The sequence below is a fragment of the Leptodactylus fuscus genome, chromosome 4 (genome assembly GCF_031893055.1).
Source record: "Leptodactylus fuscus isolate aLepFus1 chromosome 4, aLepFus1.hap2, whole genome shotgun sequence".
Classification (NCBI taxonomy): domain Eukaryota; kingdom Metazoa; phylum Chordata; class Amphibia; order Anura; family Leptodactylidae; genus Leptodactylus; species Leptodactylus fuscus.
The window spans coordinates 3,061,672-3,076,607 of record NC_134268.1 but is presented as its reverse complement, the minus strand read 5'-3'; the positions used below and the strand labels follow the sequence as shown (position 1 = coordinate 3,076,607).

Here is a 14,936-nt window from a genome sequence, read left to right as displayed (position 1 = left end):
TGTAATTATCATCACCCAGCTTTCCTAGAGTTCTGTGTATGTGTCAGGAAAGCTGAGTGACTACCCCGTCTTCACTTTCTGTCCGCAGACCTGGAGTCCACACTACTTTGTCCTCACCAGTAATAAGATCTACTACTCGGAGGAGACATCGCGGTACCAGTCTAATGATGAGGAGGAGGAGTCAGAGCCGAAAGAGGTGCGCTCACCCTATGGTCACCCTATGACCTCCCCCTTGGCCATGGCCGCTCCCCACTGCAGCCGACTGGTGTCACATGGTGTGAATTAGACCTTGGACATTACATTGTCTACTCATGGACCAGTAGTCGCCAGTGCTGTGGGATTCATGGGGTGGGATCTTGGCAGCGTGCGGTTACCACTCCATCAGCATGCACCCTTGTTCTTTACATCCTAGTCCTGCTCACACAGCTGCAATGTCTCAGGGAGTCTGTAAGACAAATATGGCTCCACTCTTACCAAAACTCTGCGCTGACACATTGTAACAACCCCTCAGCCGTGTGTACAGGACTAGGTCAGGACTGTAGTATCATGTACAGTATGTACATATATCATCTTCATGGCCTCCTGCCCGCTTACTGATGATGTCATAGATGGATTTGTGTGATGACATCACGTGCAGCTGTAAGGACTGGAGCTCATAAAGTCATGACCCGCCCCCATCCCCTCCCCTCCCCCCCCCTCCCTCCCCTCACCACTATTTGCTTTTGGCCTCAGGGTCACAAATTATTGACAAGCTTTAATAATAATTATTTTCAGGAAATGAATAATAATGAGCTGCACTTTAGTGAGAAATGGTTCCACGGAAAACTGGGCGGCGGGCGCGATGGACGCCATATTGCAGAGAAATTGCTGCATGAATATTGCACGGAGACCGGAGGGAAGGACGGAACGTTCCTAGTACGGGAAAGTGAGACCTTCGTGGGTGACTACACGCTGTCATTCTGGTGAGACCTGATATATAGATATATAACCCCATTATGGTGACTGCATAATCTGTATGTAGTGAGCTCCTGCTAGTGGTGACTGTATAATCTGTATGTAGTGAGCTCCCCCTAGTGGTGACTGTATAATCTGTATGTAGTGAGCTCCCCCTAGTGATGACTGTATAATCTGTATGTAGTGAGCTCCCTCTAGTATTGACTGTATAATCTGTATGTAGTGAGCTCCCCCTAGTGGTGACTGTATAATCTGTATGTAGTGAGCTGCCCCTAGTGGTGACTGTATAATCTGTATGTAGTGAGCTCCTCCTAGTGGTGACTGTATAATCTGTAAGTAGTGAGCTCCCCCTAGTGGTGACTGTATAATCTGTATGTAGTGAGCTCCTCCTAGTGGTGACTGTATAATCTGTATGTAGTGAGCTCCTCCTAGTGGTGACTGTATAATCTGTATGTAGTGAGCTCCCCCTAGTGGTGACTGTATAATCTGTATGTAGTGAGCTCCCCCTAGTGGTGACTGTATAATCTGTATGTAGTGAGCTCCTCCTAGTGGTGACTGTATATACTGTATGTAGTGAGCTCCTCTAGTGGTGACTCTATAATCTGTATGTAGTGAGCTCCCCCTAGTGGTGACTGTATAATCTGTATGTAGTGAGCTCCCCCTAGTGGTGACTGTATAATCTGTATGTAGTGAGCACCCCCTAGTGGTGACTGTATAATCTGTATGTAGTGAGCTCCTCCTAGTGGTGACTGTATAATCTGTATGTAGTGAGCTCCTCCTAGTGGTGACTGTATAATCTGTATGTAGTGAGCTCCCCCTAGTGGTGACTGTATAATCTGTATGTAGTGAGCTCCCCCTAGTGGTGACTGTATAATCTGTATGTAGTGAGATCCTTCTAGTGGTGAGTGTATAATCTGTATGTAGTGAGCTCCCCCTACTGGTGACTGTATAATCTGTATGTAGTGAGCTGCCCCTAGTGGTGACTGTATATACTGTATGTAGTGAGCTCCCCCTAGTGGTGACTGTATATACTGTATGTAGTGAGCTCCTCTAGTGGTGACTCTATAATCTGTATGTAGTGAGCTCCCCCTAGTGGTGACTGTATAATCTGTATGTAGTGAGCTCCCTCTAGTGGTGACTGTATAATCTGTATGTAGTGAGCTCCTCCTAGTGGTGACTTTATAATCTGTATGTAGTGAGCTCCCCCTAGTGGTGACTCTATAATCTGTATGTAGTGAGCTCCCTCTAGTGGTGACTGTATAATCTGTATGTAGTGAGCTCCTCCTAGTGGTGACTGTATAATCTGTATGTAGTGAACTCCCCCTAGTGGTGACTGTATAATCTCTATGTAGTGAGCTCCTCCTAGTGGTGACTGTATACACTGTATGTAGTGAGCTCCTCCTAGTGGTGACTGTATAATCTGTATGTAGTGAGCTCCCCCTAGTGGTAAATGTATAATCTGTATGTAGTGAGCTCCCCCTAGTGGTGACTGTACAATCTGTATGTAGTGAGCTCCCTCTAGTGGTGACTGTATAATCTGTATGTAGTGAACTCCCCCTAGTGGTGACTGTATAATCGCTATGTAGTGAGCTCCTCCTAGTGGTGACTGTATACACTGTATGTAGTGAGCTCCTCCTAGTGGTGACTGTATAATCTGTATGTAGTGAGCTCCCCCTAGTGGTGACTGTATAATCTGTATGTAGTGAGCTCCCCCTAGTGGTGACTGTACAATCTGTATGTAGTGAGCTCCCTCTAGTGGTGACTGTATAATCTGTATGTAGTGAGCTCCCTCTAGTGGTGACTGTATAATCTGTATGTACTGAGCTCCTCCTAGTGGTGACTGTATAATCTGTATGTAGTGAGCTCCCCCTAGTGGTCACTGTATAATCTGTATGTAGTGAGCTCCCTCTAGTGGTGACTGTATAATCTGTATGTAGTGAGCTCCCTCTAGTGGTGACTGTGTAATCTGTATGTAGTGAGCTCCTCCTAGTGATGACTGTATAATCTGTATGTAGTGAGCCCCTCCTAGTGATGACTGTATAATCTGTATGTAGTGAGCTCCCCCTAGTGGTGACTGTATAATCTGTATGTAGTGAGCTCCTCCTAGTGGTGACTGTATAATCTGTATGTAGTGAACTCCCCCTAGTGGTGACTGTATAATCTGTATGTAGTGAGCTCCCCCTAGTGGTGACTGTATAATCTGTATGTAGTGAGATCCTTCTAGTGGTGACTGTATAATCTGTATGTAGTGAGCTCCTCCTAGTGGTGACTGTATAATATGTATGTAGTGAGCTCCCCCTAGTGGTGACTGTATAATCTGTATGTAGTGAGCTCCCCCTAGTGGTGACTGTATATACTGTATGTAGTGAGCTCCCCCTAGTGGTGACTGTATATACTGTATGTAGTGAGCTCCTCTAGTGGTGACTCTATAATCTGTATGTAGTGAGCTCCCTCTAGTGGTGACTGTATAATCTGTATGTAGTGAGCTCCTCCTAGTGGTGACTGTATAATCTGTATGTAGTGAACTCCCCCTAGTGGTGACTCTATAATCTGTATGTAGTGAGCTCCCCCTAGTGGTGACTGTATAATCTGTATGTAGTGAGCTCCCTCTAGTGGTGACTGTATAATCTGTATGTAGTGAGCTCCCCCTAGTGGTGACTGTATAATCTGTATGTAGTGAGCTCCCTCTAGTGGTGACTGTATAATCTGTATGTAGTGAGCTCCCCCTAGTGGTGACTGTATAATCTGTATGTAGTGAGCTCCTCCTAGTGGTGACTGTATAATCTGTATGTAGTGAGCTCCCTCTAGTGGTGACTGTATAATCTGTATGTAGTGAGCTCCCCCTAGTGGTGACTGTATAATCTGTATGTAGTGAGCTCCTCCTAGTGGTGACTGTATAATCTGTATGTAGTGAGCTCCTCCTAGTGGTGACTGTATAATCTGTATGTAGTGAGCTCCCCCTAGTGTTGACTGTATAATCTGTATGTAGTGAGCTCCTCCTAGTGGTGACTGTATAATCTGTATGTAGTGAGCTCCTCCTAGTGGTGACTGTATATACTGTATGTAGTGAGCTCCTCCTAGTGGTGACTGTATAATCTGTATGTAGTGAGCTCCCCCTAGTGGTGACTGTATAATCTGTATGTAGTGAGCTCCCCCTAGTGGTGACTGTATAATCTGTATGTAGTGAGCTCCTCCTAGTGGTGACTGTATAATCTGTATGTAGTGAGCTCCTCCTAGTGGTGACTGTATAATCAGTATGTAGTGAGCTCCCCCTAGTGGTGACTGTATAATCTGTATGTAGTGAGCTCCCCCTAGTGATGACTGCATAATCTGTATGTAGTGAGCTCCTCCTAGTGTTGACTGTATAATCTGTATGTAGTGAGCTCCTCCTAGTGGTGACTGTATAATCTGTATGTAGTGAGCTCCTCCTAGTGGTGACTGTATAATCTGTATGTAGTGAGCTCCCCCTAGTGGTGACTGTATAATCTGTATGTAGTGAGCTCCCCCTAGTGGTGACTGTATAATCTGTATGTAGTGAGATCCTTCTAGTGGTGAGTGTATAATCTGTATGTAGTGAGCTCCCCCTACTGGTGACTGTATAATCTGTATGTAGTGAGCTGCCCCTAGTGGTGACTGTATATACTGTATGTAGTGAGCTCCCCCTAGTGGTGACTGTATATACTGTATGTAGTGAGCTCCTCTAGTGGTGACTCTATAATCTGTATGTAGTGAGCTCCCCCTAGTGGTGACTGTATAATCTGTATGTAGTGAGCTCCCTCTAGTGGTGACTGTATAATCTGTATGTAGTGAGCTCCTCCTAGTGGTGACTTTATAATCTGTATGTAGTGAGCTCCCCCTAGTGGTGACTCTATAATCTGTATGTAGTGAGCTCCCTCTAGTGGTGACTGTATAATCTGTATGTAGTGAGCTCCTCCTAGTGGTGACTGTATAATCTGTATGTAGTGAACTCCCCCTAGTGGTGACTGTATAATCTCTATGTAGTGAGCTCCTCCTAGTGGTGACTGTATACACTGTATGTAGTGAGCTCCTCCTAGTGGTGACTGTATAATCTGTATGTAGTGAGCTCCCCCTAGTGGTGACTGTACAATCTGTATGTAGTGAGCTCCCTCTAGTGGTGACTGTATAATCTGTATGTAGTGAACTCCCCCTAGTGGTGACTGTATAATCGCTATGTAGTGAGCTCCTCCTAGTGGTGACTGTATACACTGTATGTAGTGAGCTCCTCCTAGTGGTGACTGTATAATCTGTATGTAGTGAGCTCCCCCTAGTGGTGACTGTATAATCTGTATGTAGTGAGCTCCCCCTAGTGGTGACTGTACAATCTGTATGTAGTGAGCTCCCTCTAGTGGTGACTGTATAATCTGTATGTAGTGAGCTCCCTCTAGTGGTGACTGTATAATCTGTATGTACTGAGCTCCTCCTAGTGGTGACTGTATAATCTGTATGTAGTGAGCTCCCCCTAGTGGTCACTGTATAATCTGTATGTAGTGAGCTCCCTCTAGTGGTGACTGTATAATCTGTATGTAGTGAGCTCCCTCTAGTGGTGACTGTATAATCTGTATGTAGTGAGCTCCTCCTAGTGATGACTGTATAATCTGTATGTAGTGAGCCCCTCCTAGTGATGACTGTATAATCTGTATGTAGTGAGCTCCCCCTAGTGGTGACTGTATAATCTGTATGTAGTGAGCTCCTCCTAGTGGTGACTGTATAATCTGTATGTAGTGAACTCCCCCTAGTGGTGACTGTATAATCTGTATGTAGTGAGCTCCCCCTAGTGGTGACTGTATAATCTGTATGTAGTGAGATCCTTCTAGTGGTGACTGTATAATCTGTATGTAGTGAGCTCCTCCTAGTGGTGACTGTATAATATGTATGTAGTGAGCTCCCCCTAGTGGTGACTGTATAATCTGTATGTAGTGAGCTCCCCCTAGTGGTGACTGTATATACTGTATGTAGTGAGCTCCCCCTAGTGGTGACTGTATATACTGTATGTAGTGAGCTCCTCTAGTGGTGACTCTATAATCTGTATGTAGTGAGCTCCCTCTAGTGGTGACTGTATAATCTGTATGTAGTGAGCTCCTCCTAGTGGTGACTGTATAATCTGTATGTAGTGAACTCCCCCTAGTGGTGACTCTATAATCTGTATGTAGTGAGCTCCCCCTAGTGGTGACTGTATAATCTGTATGTAGTGAGCTCCCTCTAGTGGTGACTGTATAATCTGTATGTAGTGAGCTCCCCCTAGTGGTGACTGTATAATCTGTATGTAGTGAGCTCCCTCTAGTGGTGACTGTATAATCTGTATGTAGTGAGCTCCCCCTAGTGGTGACTGTATAATCTGTATGTAGTGAGCTCCTCCTAGTGGTGACTGTATAATCTGTATGTAGTGAGCTCCCTCTAGTGGTGACTGTATAATCTGTATGTAGTGAGCTCCCCCTAGTGGTGACTGTATAATCTGTATGTAGTGAGCTCCTCCTAGTGGTGACTGTATAATCTGTATGTAGTGAGCTCCTCCTAGTGGTGACTGTATAATCTGTATGTAGTGAGCTCCCCCTAGTGTTGACTGTATAATCTGTATGTAGTGAGCTCCTCCTAGTGGTGACTGTATAATCTGTATGTAGTGAGCTCCTCCTAGTGGTGACTGTATATACTGTATGTAGTGAGCTCCTCCTAGTGGTGACTGTATAATCTGTATGTAGTGAGCTCCCCCTAGTGGTGACTGTATAATCTGTATGTAGTGAGCTCCCCCTAGTGGTGACTGTATAATCTGTATGTAGTGAGCTCCTCCTAGTGGTGACTGTATAATCTGTATGTAGTGAGCTCCTCCTAGTGGTGACTGTATAATCAGTATGTAGTGAGCTCCCCCTAGTGGTGACTGTATAATCTGTATGTAGTGAGCTCCCCCTAGTGATGACTGCATAATCTGTATGTAGTGAGCTCCTCCTAGTGTTGACTGTATAATCTGTATGTAGTGAGCTCCTCCTAGTGGTGACTGTATAATCTGTATGTAGTGAGCTCCTCCTAGTGGTGACTGTATAATCTGTACGTAGTGAGCTCCCTCTAGTGGTGACTGTATAATCTGTATGTAGTGAGCTCCCCCTAGTGGTGACTGTATAATCTGTATGTAGTGAGCTCCCCCTAGTGATGACTGCATAATCTGTATGTAGTGAGCTCCTCCTAGTGTTGACTGTATAATCTGTATGTAGTGAGCTCCTCCTAGTGGTGACTGTATAATCTGTATGTAGTGAGCTCCTCCTAGTGGTGACTGTATAATCTGTACGTAGTGAGCTCCCTCTAGTGGTGACTGTATAATCTGTATGTAGTGAGCTCCTCCTAGTGGTGACTGTATAATCTGTACGTAGTGAGCTCCCTCTAGTGGTGACTGTATAATCTGTATGTAGTGAGCTCCTCCTAGTGGTGACTGCATAATCTGTATGTAGTGAGCTCCTCCTAGTGTTGACTGTATAATCTGTATGTAGTGAGCTCCTCCTAGTGGTGACTGTATAATCTGTACGTAGTGAGCTCCCTCTAGTGGTGACTGTATAATCTGTATGTAGTGAGCTCCCTCTAGTGGTGACTGTATAATCTGTATGTAGTGAGCTCCTCCTAGTGGTGACTGTATTATCTGTATGTAGTGAGCTCCTCCTAGTGGTGACTGTACAATCTGTATGTAGTGAGCTCCCCCTAGTGGTGACTGTATAATCTGTATGTAGTGAGCTCCCCCTAGTGGTGACTGTATAATCTGTATGTAGTGAGCTCCCCCTAGTGGTGACTGTATAATCTGTATGTAGTGAGCACCCCCTAGTGGTGACTGTATAATCTGTATGTAGTGAGCACCACCTAGTGGTGACTGTATAATCTGTATGTAGTGAGCTCCCTCCTAGTGGTGACTGTATAATCTGTATGTAGTGAGCTCCTCCTAGTGGTGACTGTATAATCTGTATGTAGTGAGCTCCCCCTAGTGGTGACTGTATAATCTGTATGTAGTGAGCTCCCCCTAGTGGTGACTGTATAATCTGTATGTAGTGAGCTCCCCCTAGTGGTGACTGTATAATCTGTATGTAGTGAGATCCTTCTAGTGGTGACTGTATAATCTGTATGTAGTGAGCTCCCCCTACTGGTGACTGTATAATCTGTATGTAGTGAGCTGCCCCTAGTGGTGACTGTATATACTGTATGTAGTGAGCTCCCCCTAGTGGTGACTGTATATACTGTATGTAGTGAGCTCCTCTAGTGGTGACTCTATAATCTGTATGTAGTGAGCTCCCACTAGTGGTGACTGTATAATCTGTATGTAGTGAGCTCCCTCTAGTGGTGACTGTATAATCTGTATGTAGTGAGCTCCTCCTAGTGGTGACTTTATAATCTGTATGTAGTGAACTCCCCCTAGTGGTGACTCTATAATCTGTATGTAGTGAGCTCCCTCTAGTGGTGACTGTATAATCTGTATGTAGTGAACTCCCCCTAGTGGTGACTGTATAATCTTTATGTAGTGAGCTCCTCCTAGTGGTGACTGTATACACTGTATGTAGTAAGCTCCTCCTAGTGGTGACTGTATAATCTGTATGTAGTGAGCTCCCCCTAGTGGTGACTGTATAATCTGTATGTAGTGAGCTCCCCCTAGTGGTGACTGTATAATCTGTATGTAGTGAGCTCCCCCTAGTGGTGACTGTACAATCTGTATGTAGTGAGCTCCCCCTAGTGGTGACTGTATAATCTGTATGTAGTGAGCTCCCCCTAGTGGTGACTGTACAATCTGTATGTAGTGAGCTCCCTCTAGTGGTGACTGTATAATCTGTATGTAGTGAACTCCCCCTAGTGGTGACTGTATAATCGCTATGTAGTGAGCTCCTCCTAGTGGTGACTGTATACACTGTATGTAGTGAGCTCCTCCTAGTGGTGACTGTATAATCTGTATGTAGTGAGCTCCCCCTAGTGGTCACTGTATAATCTGTATGTAGTGAGCTCCCCCTAGTGGTGACTGTACAATCTGTATGTAGTGAGCTCCCTCTAGTGGTGACTGTATAATCTGTATGTAGTGAGCTCCCTCTAGTGGTGACTGTATAATCTGTATGTAGTGAGCTCCTCCTAGTGGTGACTGTATAATCTGTATGTAGTGAGCTCCCCCTAGTGGTGACTGTATAATCTGTATGTAGTGAGCTCCTCCTAGTGGTGACTGTATAATCTGTATGTAGTGAACTCCCCCTAGTGGTGACTGTATAATCTGTATGTAGTGAGCTCCCCCTAGTGGTGACTGTATAATCTGTATGTAGTGAGATCCTTCTAGTGGTGACTGTATAATCTGTATGTAGTGAGCTCCTCCTAGTGGTGACTGAATAATCTGTATGTAGTGAGCTCCCCCTAGTGGTGACTGTATATACTGTATGTAGTGAGCTCCCCCTAGTGCTGACTGTATATACTGTATGTAGAGAGCTCCTCTAGTGGTGACTCTATAATCTGTATGTAGTGAGCTCCCTCTAGTGGTGACTGTATAATCTGTATGTAGTGAGCTCCTCCTAGTGGTGACTGTATAATCTGTATGTAGTGAACTCCCCCTAGTGGTGACTCTATAATCTGTATGTAGTGAGCTCCCTCTAGTGGTGACTGTATAATCTGTATGTAGTGAGCTCCCCCTAGTGGTGACTGTATAATCTGTATGTAGTGAGCTCCCTCTAGTGGTGACTGTATAATCTGTATGTAGTGAGCTCCCCCTAGTGGTGACTGTATAATCTGTATGTAGTGAGCTCCTCCTAGTGGTGACTGTATAATCTGTATGTAGTGAGCTCCCTCTAGTGGTGACTGTATAATCTGTATGTAGTGAGCTCCCCCTAGTGGTGACTGTATAATCTGTATGTAGTGAGCTCCTCCTAGTGGTGACTGTATAATCTGTATGTAGTGAGCTCCTCCTAGTGGTGACTGTATAATCTGTATGTAGTGAGCTCCCCCTAGTGGTGACTGTATAATCTGTATGTAGTGAGCTCCTCCTAGTGGTGACTGTATAATCTGTATGTAGTGAACTCCCCCTAGTGGTGACTCTATAATCTGTATGTAGTGAGCTCCCTCTAGTGGTGACTGTATAATCTGTATGTAGTGAGCTCCCCCTAGTGGTGACTGTATAATCTGTATGTAGTGAGCTCCCCCTAGTGGTGACTGTATAATCTGTATGTAGTGAGCTCCCTCTAGTGGTGACTGTATAATCTGTATGTAGTGAGCTCCCCCTAGTGGTGACTGTATAATCTGTATGTAGTGAGCTCCCCCTAGTGGTGACTGTATAATCTGTATGTAGTGAGCTCCCCCTAGTGGTGACTGTATAATCTGTATGTAGTGAGCTCCCTCTAGTGGTGACTGTATAATCTGTATGTAGTGAGCTCCCCCTAGTGGTGACTGTATATACTGTATGTAGTGAGCTCCTCCTAGTGGTGACTGTATAATCTGTATGTAGTGAGCTCCCTCTAGTGGTGACTGTATAATCTGTATGTAGTGAGCTCCCCCTAGTGGTGACTGTATAATCTGTATGTAGTGAGCTCCCCCTAGTGGTGACTGTACAATCTATATGTAGTGAGCTCCCTCTAGTGGTGACTGTATAATCTGTATGTAGTGAGCTCCCTCTAGTGGTGACTGTATAATCTGTATGTAGTGAGCTCCTCCTAGTGGTGACTGTATAATCTGTATGTAGTGAGCTCCCCCTAGTGGTCACTGTATAATCTGTATGTAGTGAGCTCCCTCTAGTGGTGACTGTATAATCTGTATGTAGTGAGCTCCCTCTAGTGGTGACTGTATAATCTGTATGTAGTGAGCTCCCCCCTAGTGGTGACTGTACAATCTGTATGTAGTGAGCTCCCTCTAGTGGTGACTGTATAATCTGTATGTAGTGAGCTCCCTCTAGTGGTGACTGTATAATCTGTATGTAGTGAGCTCCTCCTAGTGGTGACTGTATAATCTGTATGTAGTGAGCTCCCCCTAGTGGTCACTGTATAATCTGTATGTAGTGAGCTCCCTCTAGTGGTGACTGTATAATCTGTATGTAGTGAGCTCCTCCTAGTGGTGACTGTATAATCTGTATGTAGTGAGCTCCCCCTAGTGGTCACTGTATAATCTGTATGTAGTGAGCTCCCTCTAGTGGTGACTGTATAATCTGTATGTAGTGAGCTCCCTCTAGTGGTGACTGTATAATCTGTATGTAGTGAGCTCCTCCTAGTGATGACTGTATAATCTGTATGTAGTGAGCCCCTCCTAGTGATGACTGTATAATCTGTATGTAGTGAGCTCCCCCTAGTGGTGACTGTATAATCCGTATGTAGTGAGCTCCTCCTAGTGGTGACTGTATAATCTGTATGTAGTGAACTCCCCCTAATGGTGACTGTATAATCTGTATGTAGTGAGCTCCCCCTAGTGGTGACTGTATAATCTGTATGTAGTGAGATCCTTCTATTGGTGACTGTATAATCTGTATGTAGTGAGCTCCTCCTAGTGGTGACTGTATAATATGTATGTAGTGAGCTCCCCCTAGTGGTGACTGTATAATCTGTATGTAGTGAGCTCCCCCTAGTGGTGACTGTATATACTGTATGTAGTGAGCTCCCCCTAGTGGTGACTGTATATACTGTATGTAGTGAGCTCCTCTAGTGGTGACTCTATAATCTGTATGTAGTGAGCTCCCTCTAGTGGTGACTGTATAATCTGTATGTAGTGAGCTCCTCCTAGTGGTGACTGTATAATCTGTATGTAGTGAACTCCCCCTAGTGGTGACTCTATAATCTGTATGTAGTGAGCTCCCTCTAGTGGTGACTGTATAATCTGTATGTAGTGAGCTCCCCCTAGTGGTGACTGTATAATCTGTATGTAGTGAGCTCCCTCTAGTGGTGACTGTATAATCTGTATGTAGTGAGCTCCCCCTAGTGGTGACTGTATAATCTGTATGTAGTGAGCTCCTCCTAGTGGTGACTGTATAATCTGTATGTAGTGAGCTCCCTCTAGTGGTGACTGTATAATCTGTATGTAGTGAGCTCCCCCTAGTGGTGACTGTATAATCTGTATGTAGTGAGCTCCTCCTAGTGGTGACTGTATAATCTGTATGTAGTGAGCTCCTCCTAGTGGTGACTGTATAATCTGTATGTAGTGAGCTCCCCCTAGTGGTGACTGTATAATCTGTATGTAGTGAGCTCCTCCTAGTGGTGACTGTATAATCTGAATGTAGTGAGCTCCTCCTAGTGGTGACTGTATATACTGTATGTAGTGAGCTCCTCCTAGTGGTGACTGTATAATCTGTATGTAGTGAGCTCCCCCTAGTGGTGACTGTATAATCTGTATGTAGTGAGCTCCCCCTAGTGGTGACTGTATAATCTGTATGTAGTGAGCTCCTCCTAGTGGTGACTGTATAATCTGTATGTAGTGAGCTCCCCCTAGTGGTGACTGCATAATCTGTATGTAGTGAGCTCCTCCTAGTGTTGACTGTATAATCTGTATGTAGTGAGCTCCTCCTAGTGGTGACTGTATAATCTGTACGTAGTGAGCTCCTCCTAGTGGTGACTGTATAATCTGTATGTAGTGAGCTCCTCCTAGTGGTGACTGTATAATCTGTATGTAGTGAGCTCCTCCTAGTGGTGACTGTATAATCTGTATGTAGTGAGCTCCTCCTAGTGGTGACTGTATAATCTGTATGTAGTGAGCTCCTCCTAGTGGTGACTGTATAATCTGTATGTAGTGAGCTCCTCCTAGTGGTGACTGTATAATCTGTATGTAGTGAGCTCCTCCTAGTGATGACTGTATAATCTGTATGTAGTGAGCTCCTCCTATTGGTGACTGTATAATCTGTATGTAGTGAGCTCCCCCTAGTGGTGACTGTATAATCTGTATGTAGTGAGCTCCCCCTAGTGGTGACTGTATAATCTGTATGTAGTGAGATCCTTCTAGTGGTGACTGTATAATCTGTATGTAGTGAGCTCCCCCTACTGGTGACTGTATAATCTGTATGTAGTGAGCTGCCCCTAGTGGTGACTGTATATACTGTATGTAGTGAGCTCCCCCTAGTGGTGACTGTATATACTGTATGTAGTGAGCTCCCTCTAGTGGTGACTGTATAATCTGTATGTAGTGAGCTCCCCCTAGTGGTGACTGTATAATCTGTATGTAGTGAGCTCCCTCTAGTGGTGACTGTATAATCTGTATGTAGTGAGCTCCTCCTAGTGGTGACTTTATAATCTGTATGTTGTGAACTCCCCCTAGTGGTGACTCTATAATCTGTATGTAGTGAGCTCCCTCTAGTGGTGACTGTATAATCTGTATGTAGTGAGCTCCTCCTAGTGGTGACTGTATAATCTGTATGTAGTGAGCTCCCCCTAGTGGTGACTGTATAATCTGTATGTAGTGAGCTCCCCCTAGTGGTGACTGTACAATCTGTATGTAGTGAGCTCCCTCTAGTGGTGACTGTATAATCTGTATGTAGTGAACTCCCCCTAGTGGTGACTGTATAATCGCTATGTAGTGAGCTCCTCCTAGTGGTGACTGTATACACTGTATGTAGTGAGCTCCTCCTAGTGGTGACTGTATAATCTGTATGTAGTGAGCTCCTCCTAGTGGTGACTGTATAATCTGTATGTAGTGAACTCCCCCTAGTGGTGACTGTATAATCTCTATGTAGTGAGCTCCTCCTAGTGGTGACTGTATACACTGTATGTAGTGAGCTCCTCCTAGTGGTGACTGTATAATCTGTATGTAGTGAGCTCCCCCTAGTGGTGACTGTATAATCTGTATGTAGTGAGCTCCCCCTAGTGGTGACTGTACAATCTGTATGTAGTGAGCTCCCTCTAGTGGTGACTGTATAATCTGTATGTAGTGAACTCCCCCTAGTGGTGACTGTATAATCGCTATGTAGTGAGCTCCTCCTAGTGGTGACTGTATACACTGTATGTAGTGAGCTCCCTCTAGTGGTGACTGTATAATCTGTATGTAGTGAGCTCCCCCTAGTGGTGACTGTATAATCTGTATGTAGTGAGCTCCCTCTAGTGGTGACTGTATAATCTGTATGTAGTGAGCTCCCCCTAGTGGTGACTGTATAATCTGTATGTAGTGAGCTCCCCCTAGTGGTGACTGTATAATCTGTATGTAGTGAGCTCCTCCTAGTGGTGACTGTATAATCTGTATGTAGTGAGCTCCTCCTAGTGGTGACTGTATAATCTGTATGTAGTGAGCTCCCCCTAGTGGTCACTGTATAATCTGTATGTAGTGAGCTCCCTCTAGTGGTGACTGTATAATCTGTATGTAGTGAGCTCCTCCTAGTGGTGACTGTATAATCTGTATGTAGTGAGCTCCCCCTAGTGGTCACTGTATAATCTGTATGTAGTGAGCTCCCTCTAGTGGTGACTGTATAATCTGTATGTAGTGAGCTCCCTCTAGTGGTGACTGTATAATCTGTATGTAGTGAGCTCCTCCTAGTGATGACTGTATAATCTGTATGTAGTGAGCCCCTCCTAGTGATGACTGTATAATCTGTATGTAGTGAGCTCCTCCTAGTGGTGACTGTATAATCTGTATGTAGTGAGCTCCTCCTAGTGGTGACTGTATAATCTGTATGTAGTGAGCTCCCCCTAGTGGTGACTGTATATACTGTATGTAGTGAGCTCCTCTAGTGGTGACTGTATAATCTGTATGTAGTGAGCTCCTCCTAGTGATGACTGTATAATCTGTATGTAGTGAGCTCCCCCTAGTGGTGACTGTATAATCTGTATGTAGTGAGCTCCCCCTAGTGGTGACTGTATAATCTGTATGTAGTGAGATCCTTCTAGTGGTGACTGTATAATCTGTATGTAGTGAGCTCCTCCTAGTGGTGACTGAATAATATGTATGTAGTGAGCTCCCCCTAGTGGTGACTGTATAATCTGTATGTAGTGAGCTCCCCCTAGTGGTGACTGTATATACTGTATGTAGTGAGCTCCCCCTAGTGGTGACTGTATATACTGTATGTA

At 44.7% G+C, this 14,936-nt stretch overlaps 1 protein-coding gene across 2 annotated transcripts in view; it reads left to right on the top strand.

Moving 5' to 3' along the window:
* The window catches only part of LOC142200011 (1-phosphatidylinositol 4,5-bisphosphate phosphodiesterase gamma-1-like), an 89,642-nt gene that overhangs the window by 49,418 nt on the left and 25,288 nt on the right, over positions 1-14,936 (top strand). For both annotated transcript variants that reach the window (XM_075270003.1, XM_075270004.1), the window contains exons 15-16: positions 89-196; positions 775-962. In XM_075270003.1, the coding sequence (XP_075126104.1) occupies positions 89-196; positions 775-962 (296 nt within the window). The remainder of the gene's footprint in view (positions 1-88; positions 197-774; positions 963-14,936) is intronic.